We start from the raw sequence: 19,330 nt of genomic DNA, 5'->3' as shown, positions 1-19,330 counted from the left end.
TGCCACTTTGAGTGTCTGGCTTTACATGGGTGCTAAGGAATTGAACTTGGGCCGTCAGGTTTTATAAGAAAGTACCTGTAACCACTCGCCTTGTATTTTCTTTTTTAAAGACAGTAAAGACTCTGTAGTCTTGGAACTGACAGTGTTGAACTTAAACTTGTGATAGTCTTTCTGCCTCTGCCTCCCAAGTGCTGCGGTTACCGGCTTGTACCACCATGCCTGTCTGCCTCCCCCTCCGCCCCGTCTCATTGCGATTGCTCAGTCAGTCTTTGCCCTCAGCTTCTCTCTAGCATCAGCATGGCCCCAGAGGACTTCCGGTCTCCCTTCTTTCCTCCAGGAGGCTGTGCAGACTGCTCATTCCTCCTGTCTATACATCTTCTCCTGAGTGTTTGGTGACTGGATTTCAATACCATTCGTTTCCTTGACAGTCCCCTACATTTTAACATCTTTTTGTTGTTCTTGTGACTGGGTTGCACTGTGTAGCCCAGGCTGACCTCGAGCAGTGATCATTTTGCCTCAGCTCCCAGAGTGCTGGGATTGCAGGTGTGTGCTGCCAGGCTTGGCTATTTGAACATCTTTGTTTAGGTGTAATTCATACACCATGAAATCACCCATATAAAGCACACAGTTCCATGGTTATTAGTGTATTCTCTGAGTTGTGCCAGCCATTACCACAGTTGACACTTAGAACATTTTTTGTCACCCCAGAAAGTATCTCTTTGCCACTAGCAGCCATGCTCCATTCTCCCCAGCCCTTGACTATTGCTCATCTATTTCCTGTCTGTCTGTGTCTGCCTGGTCTGGACTTCATTAAACAGAACTGTGTGAAGTGCAACCTTTTGTATCAGGCTTGTTTCTTACCATGTTCATTCGTGTTGCAGCATGCATTAAGACTTCCTTCATTCCCTGTTTAGACTAATTGTGTCCCAATGTGTACATGGACTACACTAGCTGATGGATATTGGTGGGGCTGGGTCTAGGGGAAAATGGAAAGGGACTGCTACTGGGTGCAGGGGGCTACTGCATGCAGGGTTTCATTTGGGGCCAGGGAAAATGTCCTGGAATTAGATAAAAGTGACAGTCCAAACTGTGAGTATATAAAAATCACTGAATTGTAGATTTTAAAAGGGAAAGCATTATGATATGAGTTATATATCCATTTTTAAAATCCAAAAGCATGTTTCAAAAAGAAGTCTGTGACCGTTATCCAGGGGGACATAGTGAAAGGGTGGTAGCCAGAGAAATGAAAAAGTACACAGGGTGCAGACGCTGACCCCCAGCATCCCAGAGTGCTCAGTGTCAGAGCCACGGTGGAGATGAGCTCAGATCATCTCAAAGTTATATTTGTCTTTGAGATTTGCCTTTTCACATCAGAACTCCACTATCCATTATGGCTGTGGATAGGCATGCTTCCTTTCTGATTGAGAATTTAATAATAACAATCCTCAGCTGACATTTAGTTTGATACAATTAGATTGTCTCAGGTTCTGTACTGAATGCTCTATGTGCATAATCTTAATTGCTCCATGACAGCCTCATGAAATCAAGCTTCTATCCTTCATCTCATCACACAAGTCAGGAAACTGAGGCTTAGAGAAACTGACTAAGAATGTGCAGTTGGGAAGTGACAGGCTCAGGAAGGTTCTTTTGACTCATAAGCCTCTGACTGAAATAAAGTAAGGGTTGTGGGTTCATAATCTCGATGGCTATGGATCCCACATGGTCTTTGGGTGTCATTAAAAACACCATTGACTTTTCACAGGCTTATTCATTGCCTTGCTGCTCGACATGCCCCTCCTGGAGCTTTGTGAAAAGGGGACAGTGTTGGGCTTGTGCCAAGCTTGCTAACTCAGAGCCTGCTGGCCATCAGAATCCTGGATGAGCCGGAGGCATGGTTGTAGTACACATTCTTTTTTTTTAAAAAAAAATATTTTTTGTTCATTATTTATTTATTTATTTGAGAGTGACAGACACACAGAGAAAGACTAGAGGGAGAGAGAGAGAATGGGCACGCCAAGGCTTCCAGCCTCTGCAAACCAACTCCAGACGCATGCGCCCCCTTGTGCATCTGGCTAACGTGGGACCTGGGGAACCGAGCCTCGAACTGGGGTCCTTAGGCTTCACAGGCAAGCGCTTAACCACTAAGCCATCTCTCCAGCCCTGTAGTACACATTCTACCAAGCATCCAGTGGCTTCTCTTGATCAAAACACAGCTCAGGATAGGATACCTGGGTGCTCACCTGGGAATCGCGAACCTGTCTATGTAGCCCTACCTCTGTGGGACCTCCAGCTAGTCACTTAATCTGAGTCTTATTTTCTATGTATGTGAAATAAGGAATTTATCACTTTTTTAATTTTTAAATTTAAATTTAAATTTTTGTTTTGCTTTGTTTTTGTTTTTCGAGGTAGGGTCTTACTCTGGCCCAGGCTAACCTGGAATTAACTATGTAGTCTCAGGGTGGCCTTGAACTCACGGCATTCCTCCTACCTCTGTCTTCTGAGTGCTGGAGTTAAAGGCATACACCACCACACCCAGCTCTTAATTTTAATTTTAATTTTAGAGAGGGAAAGAGATAGAGACAGAGGGAATTGGCATGCCAAGGCCTCAGCTAATGCAATTGAACTGCGGATGCTTGCGCCACCTAGTGGTCATGTGACCCTGCACTTGCTTCATCTTTGTGCATCTGGCTCACTGGGATCTGGAGAGTTGAACATAGGTTATTAGGCTTCTCAGGCAAAGCACCTTAACTACTAACCAGTTTCTCTAGCCCTTGTCAGTTTTTTAAAAAAATGTATCTAAAGTTACTAATTTACCTTTTAGATAGTTCATGGGCTTTGACATACATTTTTTAACTTACAACTTTTATTCCTTTAATTTAAAACTTAAATTTTTTTCAGAATTTTTATTTGGCACAGTGACTGCATATTAATGGTTTGATTTAGTCATATGATGTATGATTGTTAAAATTTCTATTGTATTCTCTTAGCTCATGAGTTATTTAGAAGGGTGTGTCCCTAAAACTCATTTATAGCTGTCTTTCATTCCACTGCAAAGCTCTTTTGTGCGTGGTGTGGCTGTGATTGGTTTTACAGACCTTCCACTGGCCTGAAAGAATGTACATAGTCAGCGTTGGAAGCCTAGGAATATGCCTGTTGTACCAATCTTAGTAATTTGATGAATCAGACATTTGAAATCCTTGTTCAGCTTTCCTCTTTCCATACGATTTCATATGTGTTGCTTTTGCCTTTGATCTTCAGCTAAAGACGTGTTTTCTTATAGATGCTTTACTTATCATGTGCTCTTCCTGTCTCTGAAATGATCACAATTTTCCTTCTCCTTATGTTTATTTGATAAGCTAGATTGGCTGGTTTTTTATATGTTAAAGCAACCTTGGACTCCTGTTAAAAAGTCTTTGTTTGTAGGTTGCTGTCACAATTACAATAGCCTCTTCTGGGGGGGGGGGTTGTTGTATATGGTGTGTGTGTACACTGTGGTAATGAGACCATAGGAGGACACTGAATGTCCTCTTCATTGAACCTGATGCTCAGTGGGATATTTTGGTGTGGGGCATTGACTGGCTGGCCAGAGAGCCCAAGTGATCCTCCTGTCTCTGACCCCTCAGCATTGAGGTTCCAGGCATGTGCAACCATGCACAGCTTCTTATTGGGTGTCAGATTGGAAGTCAGCTCCTCATACTTGCACAGCAAGCATTCCTACCTACTGAGCATTATCCAGCATCATACATTCTTTTAAATCTAAACATGTTTATAATGGAATATGCTTGCATGTGTGTGTAGTGCATGCGTATCTGTACGTGCAGGTGTATGGGTGTGCATACATGATTTTGGAGGTCACCTTATTTTTTAAGATAGGGTCTGTCACTGAACCAGGACTTTACTGAGTTGGCTAGCCAGCATGCCCCAGGGATCTTCCTGTCTCTGCCTACGCAGTGCTGAGATTTCAGGTGTGTTCCATTATGCCCTGTTTTTACGTGATTTCTGGAAATCTAATCTTAGATCCTCTTGTTCACACAGCACTTTACCAACTGAACCATCTATCTCCCCAGCCCCAGTAATGGCAATTTTAAAGTCATCAGCTGTGAATTGTATCATCTTTGTGATCTCTAAGGTCTACCTTTTCTCCTGCTTAGGAGTTATGGGTGATTAGTAATAAGGATAATTTGCAAACATCTGAGAATTTTTGGGTGTCTTCCTAACCATACTTTATAATAATGTATTTTTAATTTTTAATTTTTAATTTATTTGAGAGAGAGGGGGGAGGGAGAGAGGCAAATATAGAATGGATGTGCCAAGGCCTCTAGCCACTGCAAACAAACTCCAAATGCATGTGCCACCTTGTGCATCTGGCTTATGTGGGTACTGAGGAATTGAACCAGGCTCCTTAGGCTTCTCAGGCAAGTGCCTTAACCACTAAGGTATCTCTCCAGCCCACAGTGTATGTTTTTATGCTTTTTACTTTGTTACAGGCCAGGCCTCAGTCCCTTGCATGGTCCCTGCTCCTGAGAAAAAAGTGTATTCTGTACATGTTGGTCCAGGCCATGGCCCTGGCCTAGTTCCCTGCTCTTGAGGAGGATGTGCATTCTCTACATGCTTTGGGTCATGTTGGGTGATCATACTGTTCACATATTCTGTGTCCTTATTGATTTTCTTGTCAAGTTGGTCTATCAGTGTTTTGAGAGTAGAATATTAAAGTCAACTATGACTGTGGATTCATTTCTATTCTTTGTCAGTCAGATTTCTTTCTATATTTGGGAGTTTTATTAAGTATAAACATGCTTAGGAATGTTATTTCTCCCAGAGTAATTGTCTTCTTTGTCATTTTGAACTCTCTCTCTCCATATATATACATATGTATATTGCTGGTTGTATTTTAAATTTTGAGTTCCCTTTCACCTGATGTTTGTACACCCCCATCAGCTTTCTCATACAAGAGATTCTTGAGACATACCTTCTTCCATTCTTTTATTTTTAAAACCTTTTCCCTTTATATCAAGAACATGCAGTTAAGGTTTTTGACTTTTCTTTGGAGGGTCTGCTAGGCAGAATGATGTGCCATACTAAGATCCCTGGAACTTGCAACTCTGTCTTCTCAATGGCAAAGGGAGCTGTCAGGTGTGATCAAGTCAAGGATGAGTGATGGGGAGATCGCCCTTTATTATCCAGGCAGGATCAGCATAGCCCAAGAATTCTTATCAGGGAATGAGGAAAGAGAGGCAGAAAAGATGTACAACTGTAAGCCAAGGAATGAAGGCACCCTCTAAGAGCTGGAAGGATTAAGGAAAAGATTCTTGTCTGGAGCCTGAAGGCAGATACAGTCCTGCCAGCATCATGGGTTCATCCAGGTAATACTCACTGAGATGTCTGACCTCCACAACTGTTGTGTGTCTGTTTTGTTAATTTCTTTCTTTTAAAAAAATGATTAAATTAACTGGGTGTGGTGGCGCACGCCTTTAATCCCAGCACTCGGGAGGCAGAGGTAGGAGGATTGCCATGAGTTCAAGGCCAACCTGAGACTACAGAGTTAATTCCAGGTCAGCCTGGACCAGAGTGAGACCCTACCTCGAAAAAAAAAAAAGATTAAATTATTATATTTATTAAGGGAAGTACAGAGCGAAGGAAGGGCACCCAAGTGGCTTGAGATCCCACATGGAGAGACTGAGGAAACCATGGAAAGAAAAGAGAGAATGAAAGATCTAAGAGTTCCCACCATGTGGAGAGCTGGGGGTAGGGGGTGGGTAAAGAGCCCATGTGGAGAGCAAGGGCTAGAGGTCTGTCTCTCAGCTCAGCTTCAGACTTCGATAATCATTTAAAAACTTTACAAAAGCATCCTGCTTGGAGTTTCCCTAAGCTTCTCAGATCTGTTTTTTATTGTCTTCAGTTAACTTTGGAGAAATTCTGGCCTCTAACTCTGTGTCTTTGCCTCATTTGTCTCCTCTCCTGCGGACTTTTGACGAATGGATGCTTTGGACATCTGACATTGACCTACAGACTTGGGGTGCTCTGTTCCATTGTATTTTTCACTCTTCTATGTCTTTATGCTGTCATTTGGATAATGACATTTCCTGGTGCATGGATTCTGTCCACTGCTGTTTCTGTCCAGTGTGCTAATAACTAATAACCCCTGATTTCATACCGTGTGGTTTCTCAGTATCAATGCACGTGGCCGAGTAAGGACTTCTGTAAGTCCTCTTCCATAAAAGTGACACAAATGCTGAAAGAAGTAGCCAGAATCCATTTTCCCCCACAACTTTGAACACTAGCCCAAGGCTCGCAGCAATGCAGGAACATTTGTGCAAGAAAAATGGGAGACTTAGTAGAACAGAGGCACCTTGGGGATCTGCATTTATACCCCTCCCTGCTAACTGCTCCATGATGGTCTTGAACATAAGCCCTCAGGTAGTGTACCAGCCTGCACTGGAGAGCAGACAGAGTTGGAGCTCTTCCTGAACCCTATTCCCAGAGAATTGCCCCTGTTGTTCCTGCCTGTGAGTCCATGGAAGACTCATGGCATGCTTGCAAAGTCATCTCCAATCTACCTGACTCAGAAATTGTTCATTGTTAGCCACCTTTTCCCTGAGGGTGCTTGTCAAAATCAGCTGAGGCATTTGAGCATTATGGCTGCCTGAGGAAGTGGGTAACAGTGTACGCAATAGTCCATGCCAGGAAGCGTAGAAAGAAACGCTTAGGTATAAGCTGTCCTTAACCCATTTCAGAAGGCCCTGCACATGCCTGGGATGTAGTTCAAGTGTATGTGCAGGCAGCTCAGGAGACTTGAGACCTTTGGATCCAGCTGTCAGAACACAAGTCAAAGACAAGTCCTTGAAGGCAACAAGAAGGAGATGATCTCACAGACTAATAGCTGATTTCTCATACAAAATGGAAGTTAGTTTCTGTCATTGTAGAAATTCTCCATCACTTCCTATTCCTACTGATCCTTTAACAAATTAACATAGTTAGGTGAAGTCCATGTGTTGATTGTAACATCATAGCTTCCGGCTCTGGGAATCCAAACTCAGGTATTCAGAGTAGTGTGGCAAGTGCTGAATCCATGGAATTGTCTTCCAAGTCCTGGTTCTCTGATTTTGTCTATTGTAGGTCTTCCTCACCTTTCCTCTCCTCCCCCTTCTCTCTTCTCTTTCTCTCCCCTCTTGCACATGCTTTTAACCTCTGAACATACAAGCTTCTGTAGAAGCAGAGTAAAACAGTGCACTGTAGGCCTGGGTATGTGCAGTGAAGGGCATGGTGTGCTATGATACTCTTAGTGTAAGTGGTGGGTCTTATGAAACTAGCATGTAGTTGGGCTTTCTTTTTCTCTTTTATCCAAAGTATTCATCTTTTCTCCTTAAGGGTAGGACTAACCAGTTTACATTTTGTATTTATTTATTATTAAATAGCAAATTACAAAATTAAGGGGCTTACATCAGTGACTAGTTATCATGGTGATGTTGGGCCTCTGGTGTGGGTCAGGGGTCTGGCTCGGCTCAGAGGGTGCCTAGGTGCTTCAGGCCAGCTATCTGTCGGGGGCTGCTATAGCATCTGAAGGCTCCACTGGAGGAAGCTTCTTCCAAGCTCCCTTGTGATTGGTGTTAGCAGGTGGCAGACTGCAGGACTCAGTGCCCCCATTTTGATGTCATGTAGGTGTCTCTGTAGGGTGGCTTATAAAATGTCAGCGTGTTTCATCAGTGTGGACCAGCATGGAGGAGGGGACACGTCAGCCAGAGAACCTTGTGGCACTTTGAATCTTTTAGTTGATTAGCAGTAGTCACGCTGCCTGTCCCACACTGGCAGGAAGTGAACCACACAAGGCCTTGCATGCATAAATGGGGGATAGCTTGGGGGGTCTTGGGGGTGACCTACTTCATGTTTACAGCAGTGACTCTTACCTGTACAGTTGTCTTTGATGTCCTCTGCGCTCTGTCATCTCCCTGCCTTCCTGCTGTCCTCTGTTTTTCTCCTTACCCGTTCTCCATTCTTGCTCCCATCTCCCCTTCCTCATCTTCATCCTCACGGTGCCCACTGCTGCCCTCGGGCCTGCCTTCTGCTCACAAGCCTCTTCCCGCCGCCGCCTCTGCTGTCCCTTCTGTGCTGCCTGTCTAAGATAGCGATGGATCACTGGCGGCCGGTCCACATCTCCTCCGCGAGGCGCGTCACCTCATCTCACTATGCTGCCTCTCAGTCATTTCCCCTTCCGCCCTCTGCTCAGGGCTTGTCTTACAGCAATGCAATTTTATTTTGAAGATATTAAAGTTATAGTATTTGTTTGGAAGTTTGCCTGTTTCAAGTTCGTACTTTCATAATTGTGAACAAAGTTATTCCTTTGTCTTTGGGCAACTTGAATCTGCACATTTGCCATCCCTTATCAATGAGAAGCTTTAGTAGCTGGATGTTTCATGTGAAGGCATTCATGTCACATTTTAAGCATGCAGTGGCACGTTGGTTTTGTTTGGGAAATAAAAATCCTTATCGCTGAGAGTAGCACACTGAGGCCTGCACAGATGATGGGACCTGCTGTGAGACGTGTGGGGCACAGAGAGGTGATTGAGCACCTAGGTTTCTGGTTTAGAGGTCCTATGATGGCTTCCTGGGGTTTTGTTGTATCATTCTCTCTTGTGTTTAAGTTTTTACACAATTAAAATATTTCCTGAGCTAGAGAGATGGCTTAGCAGTTAAGGTGCTTGCCTGCAAAGCCAAAAGACCCAGGTTCAACTCCCCAGGACCCACGGTAAGCCAGATGTACAAGGTGGTGCATGCATCTGGAGTCCATTTACAACGGCTAAATGCCCTGGCATGCCCACTCTTTCTTTCTCTCTCTCTGTCTTTCTTTTTTAAATAAATAAAAATTTAAAAAGTATTTCCCTGTGTCCTATCCCAAATTTATTTCATCTTCAGTGAGTCTATACTTCAGCTGCTGATTTCTAATGTCTCCTCAGGTGTGCAAGTCTGCTTTTTGAGTAGGTAGTGTGGGTCCCATTGCTGCCTCCTTTTCTCTCAGTGTCCACATTTATAGCCTGGTGCCATTTCTTTAGCTGTCTATACCTGCCCCTGGGCAGGCCTGACTTGACTGTTCCTGCAGGTCTCAGTGGTGCTGGCGGCACTGCAGAGGTAGGCCTGAGAAAGGGGACATTGGGTTTATCTGTGGTCCCTGGCTGGACCTTTGGCTTCTCAGCTGCCTAGGTTTAAGCAAACAAAAAACCATGGCCCTAGAGGGGTCTTCAGGAATTTGTAATCTCAGCTTCTTGTCTCACGGGGAGCCCTCCTCCACTGGAGTGGCCAGTCTGGCTCCTGTCTCCACTTCTCTGTGAAGGGGTTTACTCTGATCCCATAGGATACAGAGGTCCTAGCTGCCTTGCCTGCCCCAGCTCCAGCCCCAGCCCAGGAGGCCTGTTCTCACCTACTGCCTTGTCTGTTCTGTGTTGGGCTCTCCAATCTTGTTTGTGAACCTGGGCATGTCTTTGGGGCACCTCTTCTACTCTGCCTTGGCTATGTTTGGAGCTGTGGGAGGCATCAAAGCATGGTGCGCATCCTGAGCCCTGCCTGGAGGGGTCCTTGGCTAATCCACCACAGGCTCCTCATCTCCCTTTCAAAGCCTTCCAGGGTGCACTTGGTCGAAATGGCTGCTATGTGGCCTTTGTATGTGAAACAACATACTTGATTCGGTATTTTTTCCTCAGAAGAGTTTCTTGGAAACCCCTTTAGACAAAATAATAACAACCTGCCACCTCACAAGGTATTTGGTCCTATAGTCTCCCCAGTACATCAGTCTCTGAAATTACCTTATTCATCTGCATACACTTTTGCCTCTCCTATTAGAATCTAAGCTCCAGGAGGAAGGCGCTTGCTCTCTGGTTTCCCTGATGTACCCACAACCCCCTTACAGCAGTGTCTGTCACAGTGAGGAACCACTAAGTCAGTCAATGAGCATGCTCAGGCCCTGAACTTCAGTATCACATAGAAAACTGCCTGTTGGAAGGTGTCTTGTGAGTGTGAGGAAGCCTATTGACTGAGCAGCTATGTGGGGTGGTCCATATTGTCTTATGCTGTCTTCACGCCATAAGACCAATTCTTTGAATGCCCACTCTGGGCCAGGAGCCCATACTGTTTGCTGTGCACAGCCTTTTTCTATGTGTGTCCAGCATGGAGCTTTCCCAATTTTTACTGATAACAGAGCCGGCAGGCAGTTGTGTGGCAGTGGCAGTGTCAGAAGCAATGTGGGGAGTTGGCACAAGTCACAGTGCTTCTGATCGGATGGGACAGTCTGTCTCATCCCTCTAAGCAGCCCATTGCATCCTTACCAGAGCACAGCTAGCAGTGTTAGAAACATACAGGGTGGGAAGGTGTCGTGTCCTTCCTGTGTGTGTAGTCTCTGGCCAGAGGAGTAATGATGGTAGGCATCTCACTAGAGCTTCAGTTCTGCAGCCCTCTCTAGATGCATGTCCTGTTGGCTGCTGGCTGAGTGTTCAGTATCTTCTGCCTAGAGGAGTCGTGGTGTGTCTTAGCTGGTGGGTACACATGTGGATGAGCCTCTTTGTCTTTATTGCCCCAGTGGCCCCTACTGAATGGCAGTTGAAGAGCCCGCAATGATTTTGCCTTTGGATATCATCTTTCTGCCTGGCTGGAATGACAGGCTAGGAAATGGCAGGTCTAAGCCCTGCGAGATATTTCATGCAGACTGCCTAATTGCGTAGGACAAACTTCTCCTCTGATTGCATCAGGGATCATTCACAGTTGTGTGCTGGGCTGCCATGAAGCCCTGCACAGATTAGCCATACCTATAGGCCTGGGATGCAGCCACAGCAGCCTGCTTTAAAGATCCTGCGATAAATCCCCAGCATTCAACCCCACTGTTTATGTTGAGCTTTGCTGGAGTATTGGCATTCCAGAGGCATTCCAGAAGCCGCCTTGGCGTTTTTAGATGTTCTGTAGTGTCTGCCAAGCCAAGTTCCTTCTTTGCTCCACTTGACAGGTAAGGGAAAATACACAAAGAAGGAAGGGCAGCTTGTCCAGGCTAGAGTGGCCAGAGCTGGTTCAGAACTCTGCTCTTGGTGTAGCCTGCTCTCCAGAGCTTCAGCCTGGCAGTCCCCTGTGCTCCATGCCCTTTCCTTGAGCCCTTTGTCAGGTGCTTATGGGTGCCAGTGTGTAGTCAGCTCCCCTTGCTCTCCACTTTGCTGGTGGCTCCGAAAGGTTCCATGCCGTCAAGAGGGTGACTGTCAAAATGACAGACTTTCAAAACCTTCCACTCTTTATCTTCCCTTCTGTTTTTGAAGGATTCAGACTCATACGCTGATTGCATTGTGTGGAAAGGCTCAGGTCCACAGTGTGCCTCAGCAGTTGACCAGGCTTGGGGTGGTGGGGCCTGGGTGCCTGGCACTGTGCTGGGGCACATTCAGCCCTCTTGTGGGGCGAGCTTCTGTGCTCTTGGGAGTCATGCTTCTGCATCAGTGCAGGGAGCATAGAAGCGAGACAACTTGGGACCTAGTCCTGGAAGGACCCAGGGCTCTGGGGACATGAGCATCCCAGTAAATAGATGTGCTCCTGACTGCTGTGATGCTGGTAGCCCTGCCCATTGCTAATGGGGTTCCTTCTATCTTCACAGCAGGGCATGGGGTGGGCATTTCTGTTTCAGCTCTGCTGGTTGTACCTGAGAGATGGACCTGCTGAATCAAGGAAGTTGCTCAGCATCACCCAGCTACTTGGTAGAGGATAGGACTAGGCTACACCCTAGGTCTGTTGGCTTCAGGCTGCTTGCTGTGATTAGCTGAGCCCACATCCAGGATATGTGATACCCCTGCTGTGGGTCTCTGCCTCTTGTTGCATGCAGGGCCCCTGCCCTTAATAGCCCAACATGTGGGGCAGTGCACAGTGTGCCCAAGTGCCAGGACTCCAGGGCTAGTGCTCAGCTTGGCCCTTCTGAACTGTGAAGCTGGGCCAGGCAGCCTGGTTTGAGCAAGACTTTGCCCCAACTCCTCTGTACAGTTGCTTGGTCTTCTATATGTTTCCTCTTCCTCTGTCATGGTGGCTATTGTTAGTATTGCATGCGATTTTCACATCCTACCTTCCTCTTAGAGGCTCTGAAAGAAGCCTAGGAAATACCTGGGAGTACGTAGAGCCGGACTTGGCAGATAGTAAGCGTTCAATAAACGTTGGTGATTATCATCTGCAAGATGGTTAGACTAATTACTCACCTTGAAGGGCTGTTGTGAGAATTAAGCATAATACATGCGAACGATCTGCCATATCATAGGTTTCAGTTCGCTATTGCTCCTCTTCTCACTGTGAGTATTGTTGTGAGCAGAACTGTCAGTCGCCTTCTCCCTGCGGCACCCGTTCAGCACCATTGCTGCCAGCTAACGTGGGCTTTGTTCTCCTCCAACTAGGCCAGGGAGCTGGAGAACCGAGAGGCCGAGCTCAGCCACCGTGACACCTTTTATAAGGAGCAGCTGGGGCGCATTGAGAAGAAGGTAAGGCTCAGGCCTGGCTGCCCTCTGGGGCCAGGTCCCAAAGGTACCCACCTGCAGGGTTTGGGGAGAGCTGCGGCCTCATTCTCCCCAGTGCCTGTCACCCTGTAGGCCTACCCACCCACCCTCTGGCCTCCCTCAGGAGCACCACAATGTCAGCCTTTCAACAAGTGGCATTCGCAGAGATAATTGCCTTTTAATTGGCCCGTTTACTGTTGAATGTGGTTGGCTCTGCTACCATTCAGTTTTAGAAAAAAAATCACTTTGGCCACAGGGCGGTGCTGAGACCCAGTACACCTTTTTCACACGAGTTAAGCTGCGCTGGGTAAAAATAATCCTAACGTGAAGCCTTGCTATACAAATGCATTAAAGTTGTAGCATTGATTTTCTCCTGGGAGTTGGGAAGATCAGAGTGCACTGGAGCTGCACGTCTGCTGCTGTCTTGACGATGGGCTTGGGAGTGAATGAATTCACACACAATGTCCGGCCCTTTCCAATGCCCACAATAGGCAGCTGAAAATCTGTTTGCTAACTTGCTTACTTTTGGGGGTTTAATTTGTTGGTTGTGACAGATTTTCCAAAGAAAAAGGCTTACAACGTGGGAGGGGTGGTGGTTCTCCCTCATGCTGAGACAGCAAGCCAAGCAGCCCGAGCTACCAGCTTCTTGCCAGTGAGTCTTCCTGAGTCCTTTGTCCTGGCGTGGAGCTTTGAAAGTGACAGTTTGTTTGAGGGGCTTGATTTCCACAGGGCTTCCTCCTGTGGCGTACCACAGCCAGGTCTGGCATTCCCAGACAGTTGGGGCAAGAGGCTAGTGGTTCTCTGTTCCATGGCTACCTGTTTACCCATCTCTGCAGGGCATGTGAGGGAGGACCAGTTTGTGACACCCTACTGTTCTAAGAGCCTATGCCTCTGAGTGGCTCTAGCAAGCCAGCGTTTCACAGAGCAGCCTTGAATGTAGGTTTCACTGGAGCCTGTCATGATAAGGGTTGTGATTCGAGATCCCAGAAAAGAGTTAAAAAAAAAAAAAAAAAAGCCAACCAGCCATCACTCTAATTATTGCAATCTCCCATATGTTCCCAGGCACAGAGACTTTCTTCTGGTTGTGTGTGGATGCCGTGCCCTAGCCTCCCGCTGTGTCTCCTGTCTCTGAAGCGTTTGGCTGCTCAGAGCCCTGTGCACATGCAGCGTCTGTGTGGGGTGTGGGAAATAGCCTCACCACTATTTCCCCTCTTCTAGAGTCTGTCCCCCCCCCCCCACACACACCACCATCTTCCATTTTTCTCCTTACAGCCAGTATTCTGCTTTGCTGAGGAGCGCCCTTCTGTGTCTGCCCCTCCCTGCTCCTGGTGAAGGCAAGACCAGCTCCTCAGGCATGCAGATGGGCCTTTTGGAGAAGGGGAGGTTTTCTTACATGCCAGTGAATAGTTATTAAGTGCTTGCAGAGGGGGGTGCGAAAACACCATCTCCTTTCTGACTTAAATACAGCGCCTTGCTGGTGATAATAGAGAGGAAAGCACCTCACATTCCAGGAAGTAGGGATTGGGGCGGGAGGTAGTGAGGATTACAGGGAGCCGAAGAAAGAGGGAGGAAGAGGCAGAAGAATAAGGCTTAATTGTATTAGTTCTAAAAAGGATTTTCCATGGATAATTTTATTCCTGTAATGGCTGGGAGGATGGAAAGCGCATATGACAATCTTTCTGTCAGCCATTTCTTTTCTACATTTCAGGTCCGTTTTCTGAACACTCTCAGACCTTGACATTTACAGCTCCAGGACCTTCCTGTCATCACATGTCTTCTCTTCCTTCTCTCCCTCCCTCTCTCTTCCTTTTATAGTGAACCTGCCCAGAGGGAAGTGTGGTCAGCTGCTGCCTCTGAGCAGCTCAGTGCAGGGGAGGGATGGAAGTGAGATGGGGTGGTGGTGGCCTTGGGTTTAGGCATAGCTATGGTGTATTGCAGACCTCCTGGAGTCCTGCCACCTGTACAGTCCTGGCATGCAGGGCACAAAGGGTAGGCTTCCCTGCTCATCATGATGAGAGGGAGGGAAAGCCTTTATCACTTAGATTCACAGTCAAGGTGGAGACTTCATGACCCTTTTGTAGCGCTGCATGCCCTGTTCTTTGGTGTGGACATCAGGGGCTCCTGTGCTTTGAGTGTCTGTGTAGCTGTTCCTCATGTCCACATTGTAGGTCTCTGCAAAGGATGACCACTGCATGTACTCCCACTATGACTCTTCTCTGGTGTGGGTGTCAGGGGCTCCTATGCTTTGAGTGTCTCTGTATAGTTGCTCCTCATGTCCACATCACAAGGTCTACATGTAGAATGTCACCTTTTTCCAGGGAAAGCAGTGAACTGCAAGCACATGGTGCCAGAATGAGGGTAGAACTGTGGATATGCTTGTCACATGGGCAGTGGTGCCACTGAGCTAGCAGAGCCTGTATGCCAGGGTCCAGCAGCCCTGGACCTCCGTACTGCTCTGCATCACAGTTCTCTGGGGTTGCCATGCCTCCTGGTTCTCCCGAAAGATGGAGTCACCAGTGCTATCTGTACACAGGAAGTGGTGGGGTTAAGGGAGACAGTGCCTGTGGAAGTGCTGGCTCCTTCCTGTGGCCGGCAGTGTTGGGGGTGCTGCTTGGTGTCACAGGACTTCAGTTTGGGATCAGTAGATGAGTGCGTGTATGTGAGCATGTGTGTGAGCCCAAACATATGTATGCTGAGGTGAATTTCACCACTCAAGGTTGTCTTGCCCATGGCCTGCTCCTGAGAAAGAGAAGCCTTGTCCCTGGGCCTCATCAGGCTTTGTCTGATACCAGCCAGGAGCTCCATAGGCCTGGCAGTGTGCAACAGGCTAGGGCCAAGCACCCTCACACCAGCTGTTTCTTACACATCTGGCAGTGTAAAAACAAAGCCATTTCATGGTATGTTGGGCACAAGCACAGACAAGTGAAACCCTTGACCACCTACACTGATAGATCTCTTGTTATCTTATCCACCTTCCCACTGGACATGTGCTAAGCTGCCACTTGGTGACTTCCTGCATCAGATGAAAGAACCAGGGTGGGATCCACGAACTTGTGCTTAGGTCAGCTGTCCTGGGGCAAGGGTATATTGTATTTTGTGAGTCAGTGTGTCTCATTTTCTTCTGGTGGAAGCCCCATGTGGAGTGGAGAGGTCTTTACAGCCCATGGAGCTAACTACTCTGGCTGGCCAAGGACTCATTAGTCATAGCTGGCCATGGAACCAAGTAGTGGGTGGGAACTAGTGTGTTTTGAGGTCCTAAAATCTGGTTCTACTTGGTGTTAGAGCAACCTTATGCTACACACATTGTTTATGTCCTATGGCCCCAGTTTCCTTATTTTTGAAGTGAAGATAGTAATCTGCCATTTTTTTTTAAAGCATGAGTGATAATTTATGTGAAGCAGCCACCAGAATACATACTTCAGTGAGACGTCTGCCCTCCTTCCCCTCCTTTAGTAAATATAGAGCTAGTCATTAACTCCACATCGGTTAGTCTGCCAAGTACCAGACACAGAGATGGTTTCAAACAGGTGTGGTTCCCACTTCATGGAGTCTTCTGGTATGAGGGGAGATGGTGAGGATTTGGGGCTGGTACAACTCCTGCCTCTTGGTGTCTTGTGGTGTGAGGGGATATGCTGAGGGTTAGGGCACCTAATGACACCTACATGCTGGCTCCCGGGCCCAGAGAATGTCCCAGTTCTAGAAGAGAGCTTGTTGTACTTTTTCTAGACTTAGCAGCTGCATAGAGGAGAAGGCATTTTTCCAGGCTCTCTTCAAAGACTGAATCAGTGAGAAAGTACGAAACTCACAAGTGTGTGTGTTCCTCGTGGATTTCAGCTATTCCCCAAAACCAATCTCCTTTCCTTCCCTTCCATGCACACCTCCTGCCTGGCCCACCCTGCGCCTGTGAGGGGTCAGCCTTTCTCCTTGCTTTCTCTGGTAAAGAGGATCCTGCCAGGACTGCCTGTCCTTCCCAATGGCAATACTCAGTATAACCTCCCTGTCCCAGGCACAGACTCCTTTGGGTCACCATGCTTATGAGCCCAGAAGCTCTACCAGGTGTTCTGAGGAAGAGGACTTACTTAGTGCAGGATTTGCTCTTCATGACAGAAGCAGTCCCAGGGGTCAAGTGTGCATATGGGGAGTCACGCCAGGGAACTGCAGGCCCCAGCACAGCGCAGCGTGAGAGTACGAGCACCTTGCCTGCAGCAGCACCATGGGCCGCCAGGCAGCTCTCAAGTACTTCCAGAGGCCCTACCCCAGCCAGGTCACTTTGGAGAGCTGCTTCCCAGACATGGACATGCCTGTGTCTCAGCAGGGACTCCAGAAGAAAGTCTAGCCCCAGCATTCAGTATTGCCCCAGACTACCAACGTTAGAACTCATGAATTCACATGGGAACGAGGGTGAGATCTATAGCTGCAAGCAGAGGTGGCAAAGACCCCATGAACACACCACTAAGCAAAAGAGGCTGAGTGTATAGCATGGGGTTAGAGAATAGCAAACAAATCTGCAGAGCTAGAAAGTGGGCTAATAGTCACCTGTGGCAGAAATAGTGCCTAGGAGGGGACATGTGGGGCAGGGTGAGGTTCCCTCTCTGACAGAGTGACAGAAGCTCCTCCCACACCTGGTGAGGAGTCACCTGTTGGTGCTAGACTGTAGTAGGCTGCTAACTAAGGTACACTGGCTGGCAGAGGATGACTGGTAGCCTCTGCTGCCTCACATCCTCCCTGGGGCCTGGCACCCTGTTGTGGATCCAGCACATGCCACACTATTATACTTGCTTGCATCTCTGGCTGTCTTCCTTCTTGCTATGAAGGCTGGTGAGCACAGAGTCCCACCAGTCTCACTCACAAGGAGTAACTCATCAGTGAAGGCCAGAATGCAGTGTCTGGCATACAAGAGGCGCTCAGCAAATGTTTTCCAGAATAGAGGAAAGTTGTGTATGTAAGTAGGAAATAGGAAACGGATGCGGTGGGGTTCCTGGAGGAGAGGGAGGGAACCTTGCCAAGAGGGGTCCTGGGTGGAAGTAGGGTTTGGAGAGCTGGTAGGTTACCTCTGGGCAGCTCAAGGGGCATAGCAGTTGGGGCTATTGGGTAGAAAGCTCAGCCTCAGCCCAGGTGTTCCACATAAAGGAGAGCTGGAGGGGCCAGGTTGTACACACATGATTGTGAGGGGCCTGGCTGACAATAGTGACTTTTACTCTTGGGTAGTGTTGGGAGTTCTTGAAGGGCTGAAAGCTAGATAGAGATCCGAGCTTGAAAGCCCAAGAGGATAGAAAGAGAAGGGAAGAAAAATCACATGGCCCACCACCCTTGGGAGAGTGGTGAGCTGCATTCTAGATGTACCTGTGAGGCGGGGATGACCAGCAGATGATTGAGAAGCATTGGTCAGGCGCTCTGGGCCTAACAAGATGAGAGGCACTATGATTTTGTGAGCCTGTGCTATGTGCCAGGCCCCTTTCATAAGTTATCACTAATCCTGGCAGCAGCCCTGCAAGCTAGATTATATTACATGTGTTCTACAAGCGAAAGAACGTGGAATCAGGCTGAGCAAGCTGCCAGAAGCCTTGTGGCTGATAGATGGAGCCTGCTCCTTCCACCATACCATGCTGCCTGCCTTCCCACATCAGTTTGGAAGAGAAGTTTCAAGAATGTGGGCAGGAGGCCGGATGCTGGTGAGCCAAGAGCACAGGGCCCAAGAAACTCCTGTTGCCAGTGGTAAAGGACACATGGGTGCCTTTCAGGATCGCAGGGGAGGCCAAAGCTGGCTCTGTGGGGTTGGGGTGGGGTGGGAAGTGCATGGAGGGGAGTGGAGGAAGTAGGTCAGCCATTCTCACATCAAGGAGAGAACATTAGTAGCTGAAGAGGGAGTGGTGGGCACACATTTTTGGGAGGAATGAATTTCTTACTGCATAAAGAGACCCAGCAAAGGAGCTAGTCTGGAGTCAGAGGATGGTATGCCACAGAAGAGCTGCTTCACGGGGTTCAGTAGATGGAGATTGCCACCCCTGTTGTCAGTGAGCCTGTGCCTTGCTGAAGCAACTAGCCACCCAGGTGTGATTGTGAGGCATTTCTGCTGGGCATGGTAGGCTGCCCTATGCCAGACCAGGTTGCTGCTAGTGATTGAAAGTGGGGCTTGCTTCCTGAAGATGAAACTGAGGGGCAAGGAGGCCTGCAGGGAGAAGCAGAAACAGACAGTAACAGTGACCTGAAACCAGAACAGTGAGAAATGGGGACATCAGCCACAGGGAAGAGCAGTCTACAAATGGGGTATGTGTCACCTGCTGGGCTGATGGTTTAGTGGAAGGGAGTGATGAAGACTGAGTTCTTTTTTTTTTTTAAATTTTTATTAACCTTTTCCATGATTACAAAATATATCCCATGGTAATTCCCTCCCTCCCCACCCCCACACTTTCCCATTTGAAATTCCATTCTCCATCATATTACCACCCCATTACAATCATTGTAATTACATATATACAATATCAACCTATTAATTATCCTCCTCCCTTCCTTTCTCTTCCCTTAAGACTGAGTTCTTCACTTGGCTGAGGAAGAGGAGTACAGCTGACCACCAGTTGCTTGATATCTGCTAAGGCAGTGCTAAGATCATGGTTATTTTGTATGCTTGTGGTACATACAAGTGATGAATGCAATGGATATTGCCTAGAAATGCATGACTGTCTTTCTCAGCTAGGTGGGCTTTTCACCCCTGTCCTGCTGGGACTCAGAACCTTTAGTAAGGGTGATCATCAGAGAGACAAAGATTGAGAGAGCTGAGACCATCCAGCTCAACCCATTCTCATTCACAGGTGAAAAAAATGGCCTCAAGGCCATTG

General features: G+C 47.5%; 1 protein-coding gene across 1 annotated transcript in view; it reads left to right on the top strand.

Annotated features, from left to right (window-relative positions):
- Chchd6 (coiled-coil-helix-coiled-coil-helix domain containing 6) overlaps nt 1–19,330 on the top strand; it is a 225,602-nt gene that overhangs the window by 110,050 nt on the left and 96,222 nt on the right. The window contains exon 5 of the mRNA XM_045152834.1: nt 12,396–12,479. Within this exon, the coding sequence (XP_045008769.1) occupies nt 12,396–12,479 (84 nt within the window). The remainder of the gene's footprint in view (nt 1–12,395; nt 12,480–19,330) is intronic.

The sequence above is a fragment of the Jaculus jaculus genome, chromosome 6 (genome assembly GCF_020740685.1).
Source record: "Jaculus jaculus isolate mJacJac1 chromosome 6, mJacJac1.mat.Y.cur, whole genome shotgun sequence".
NCBI lineage: Eukaryota > Metazoa > Chordata > Mammalia > Rodentia > Dipodidae > Jaculus > Jaculus jaculus.
This window is presented reverse-complemented; position numbering and strand designations above follow the sequence as displayed.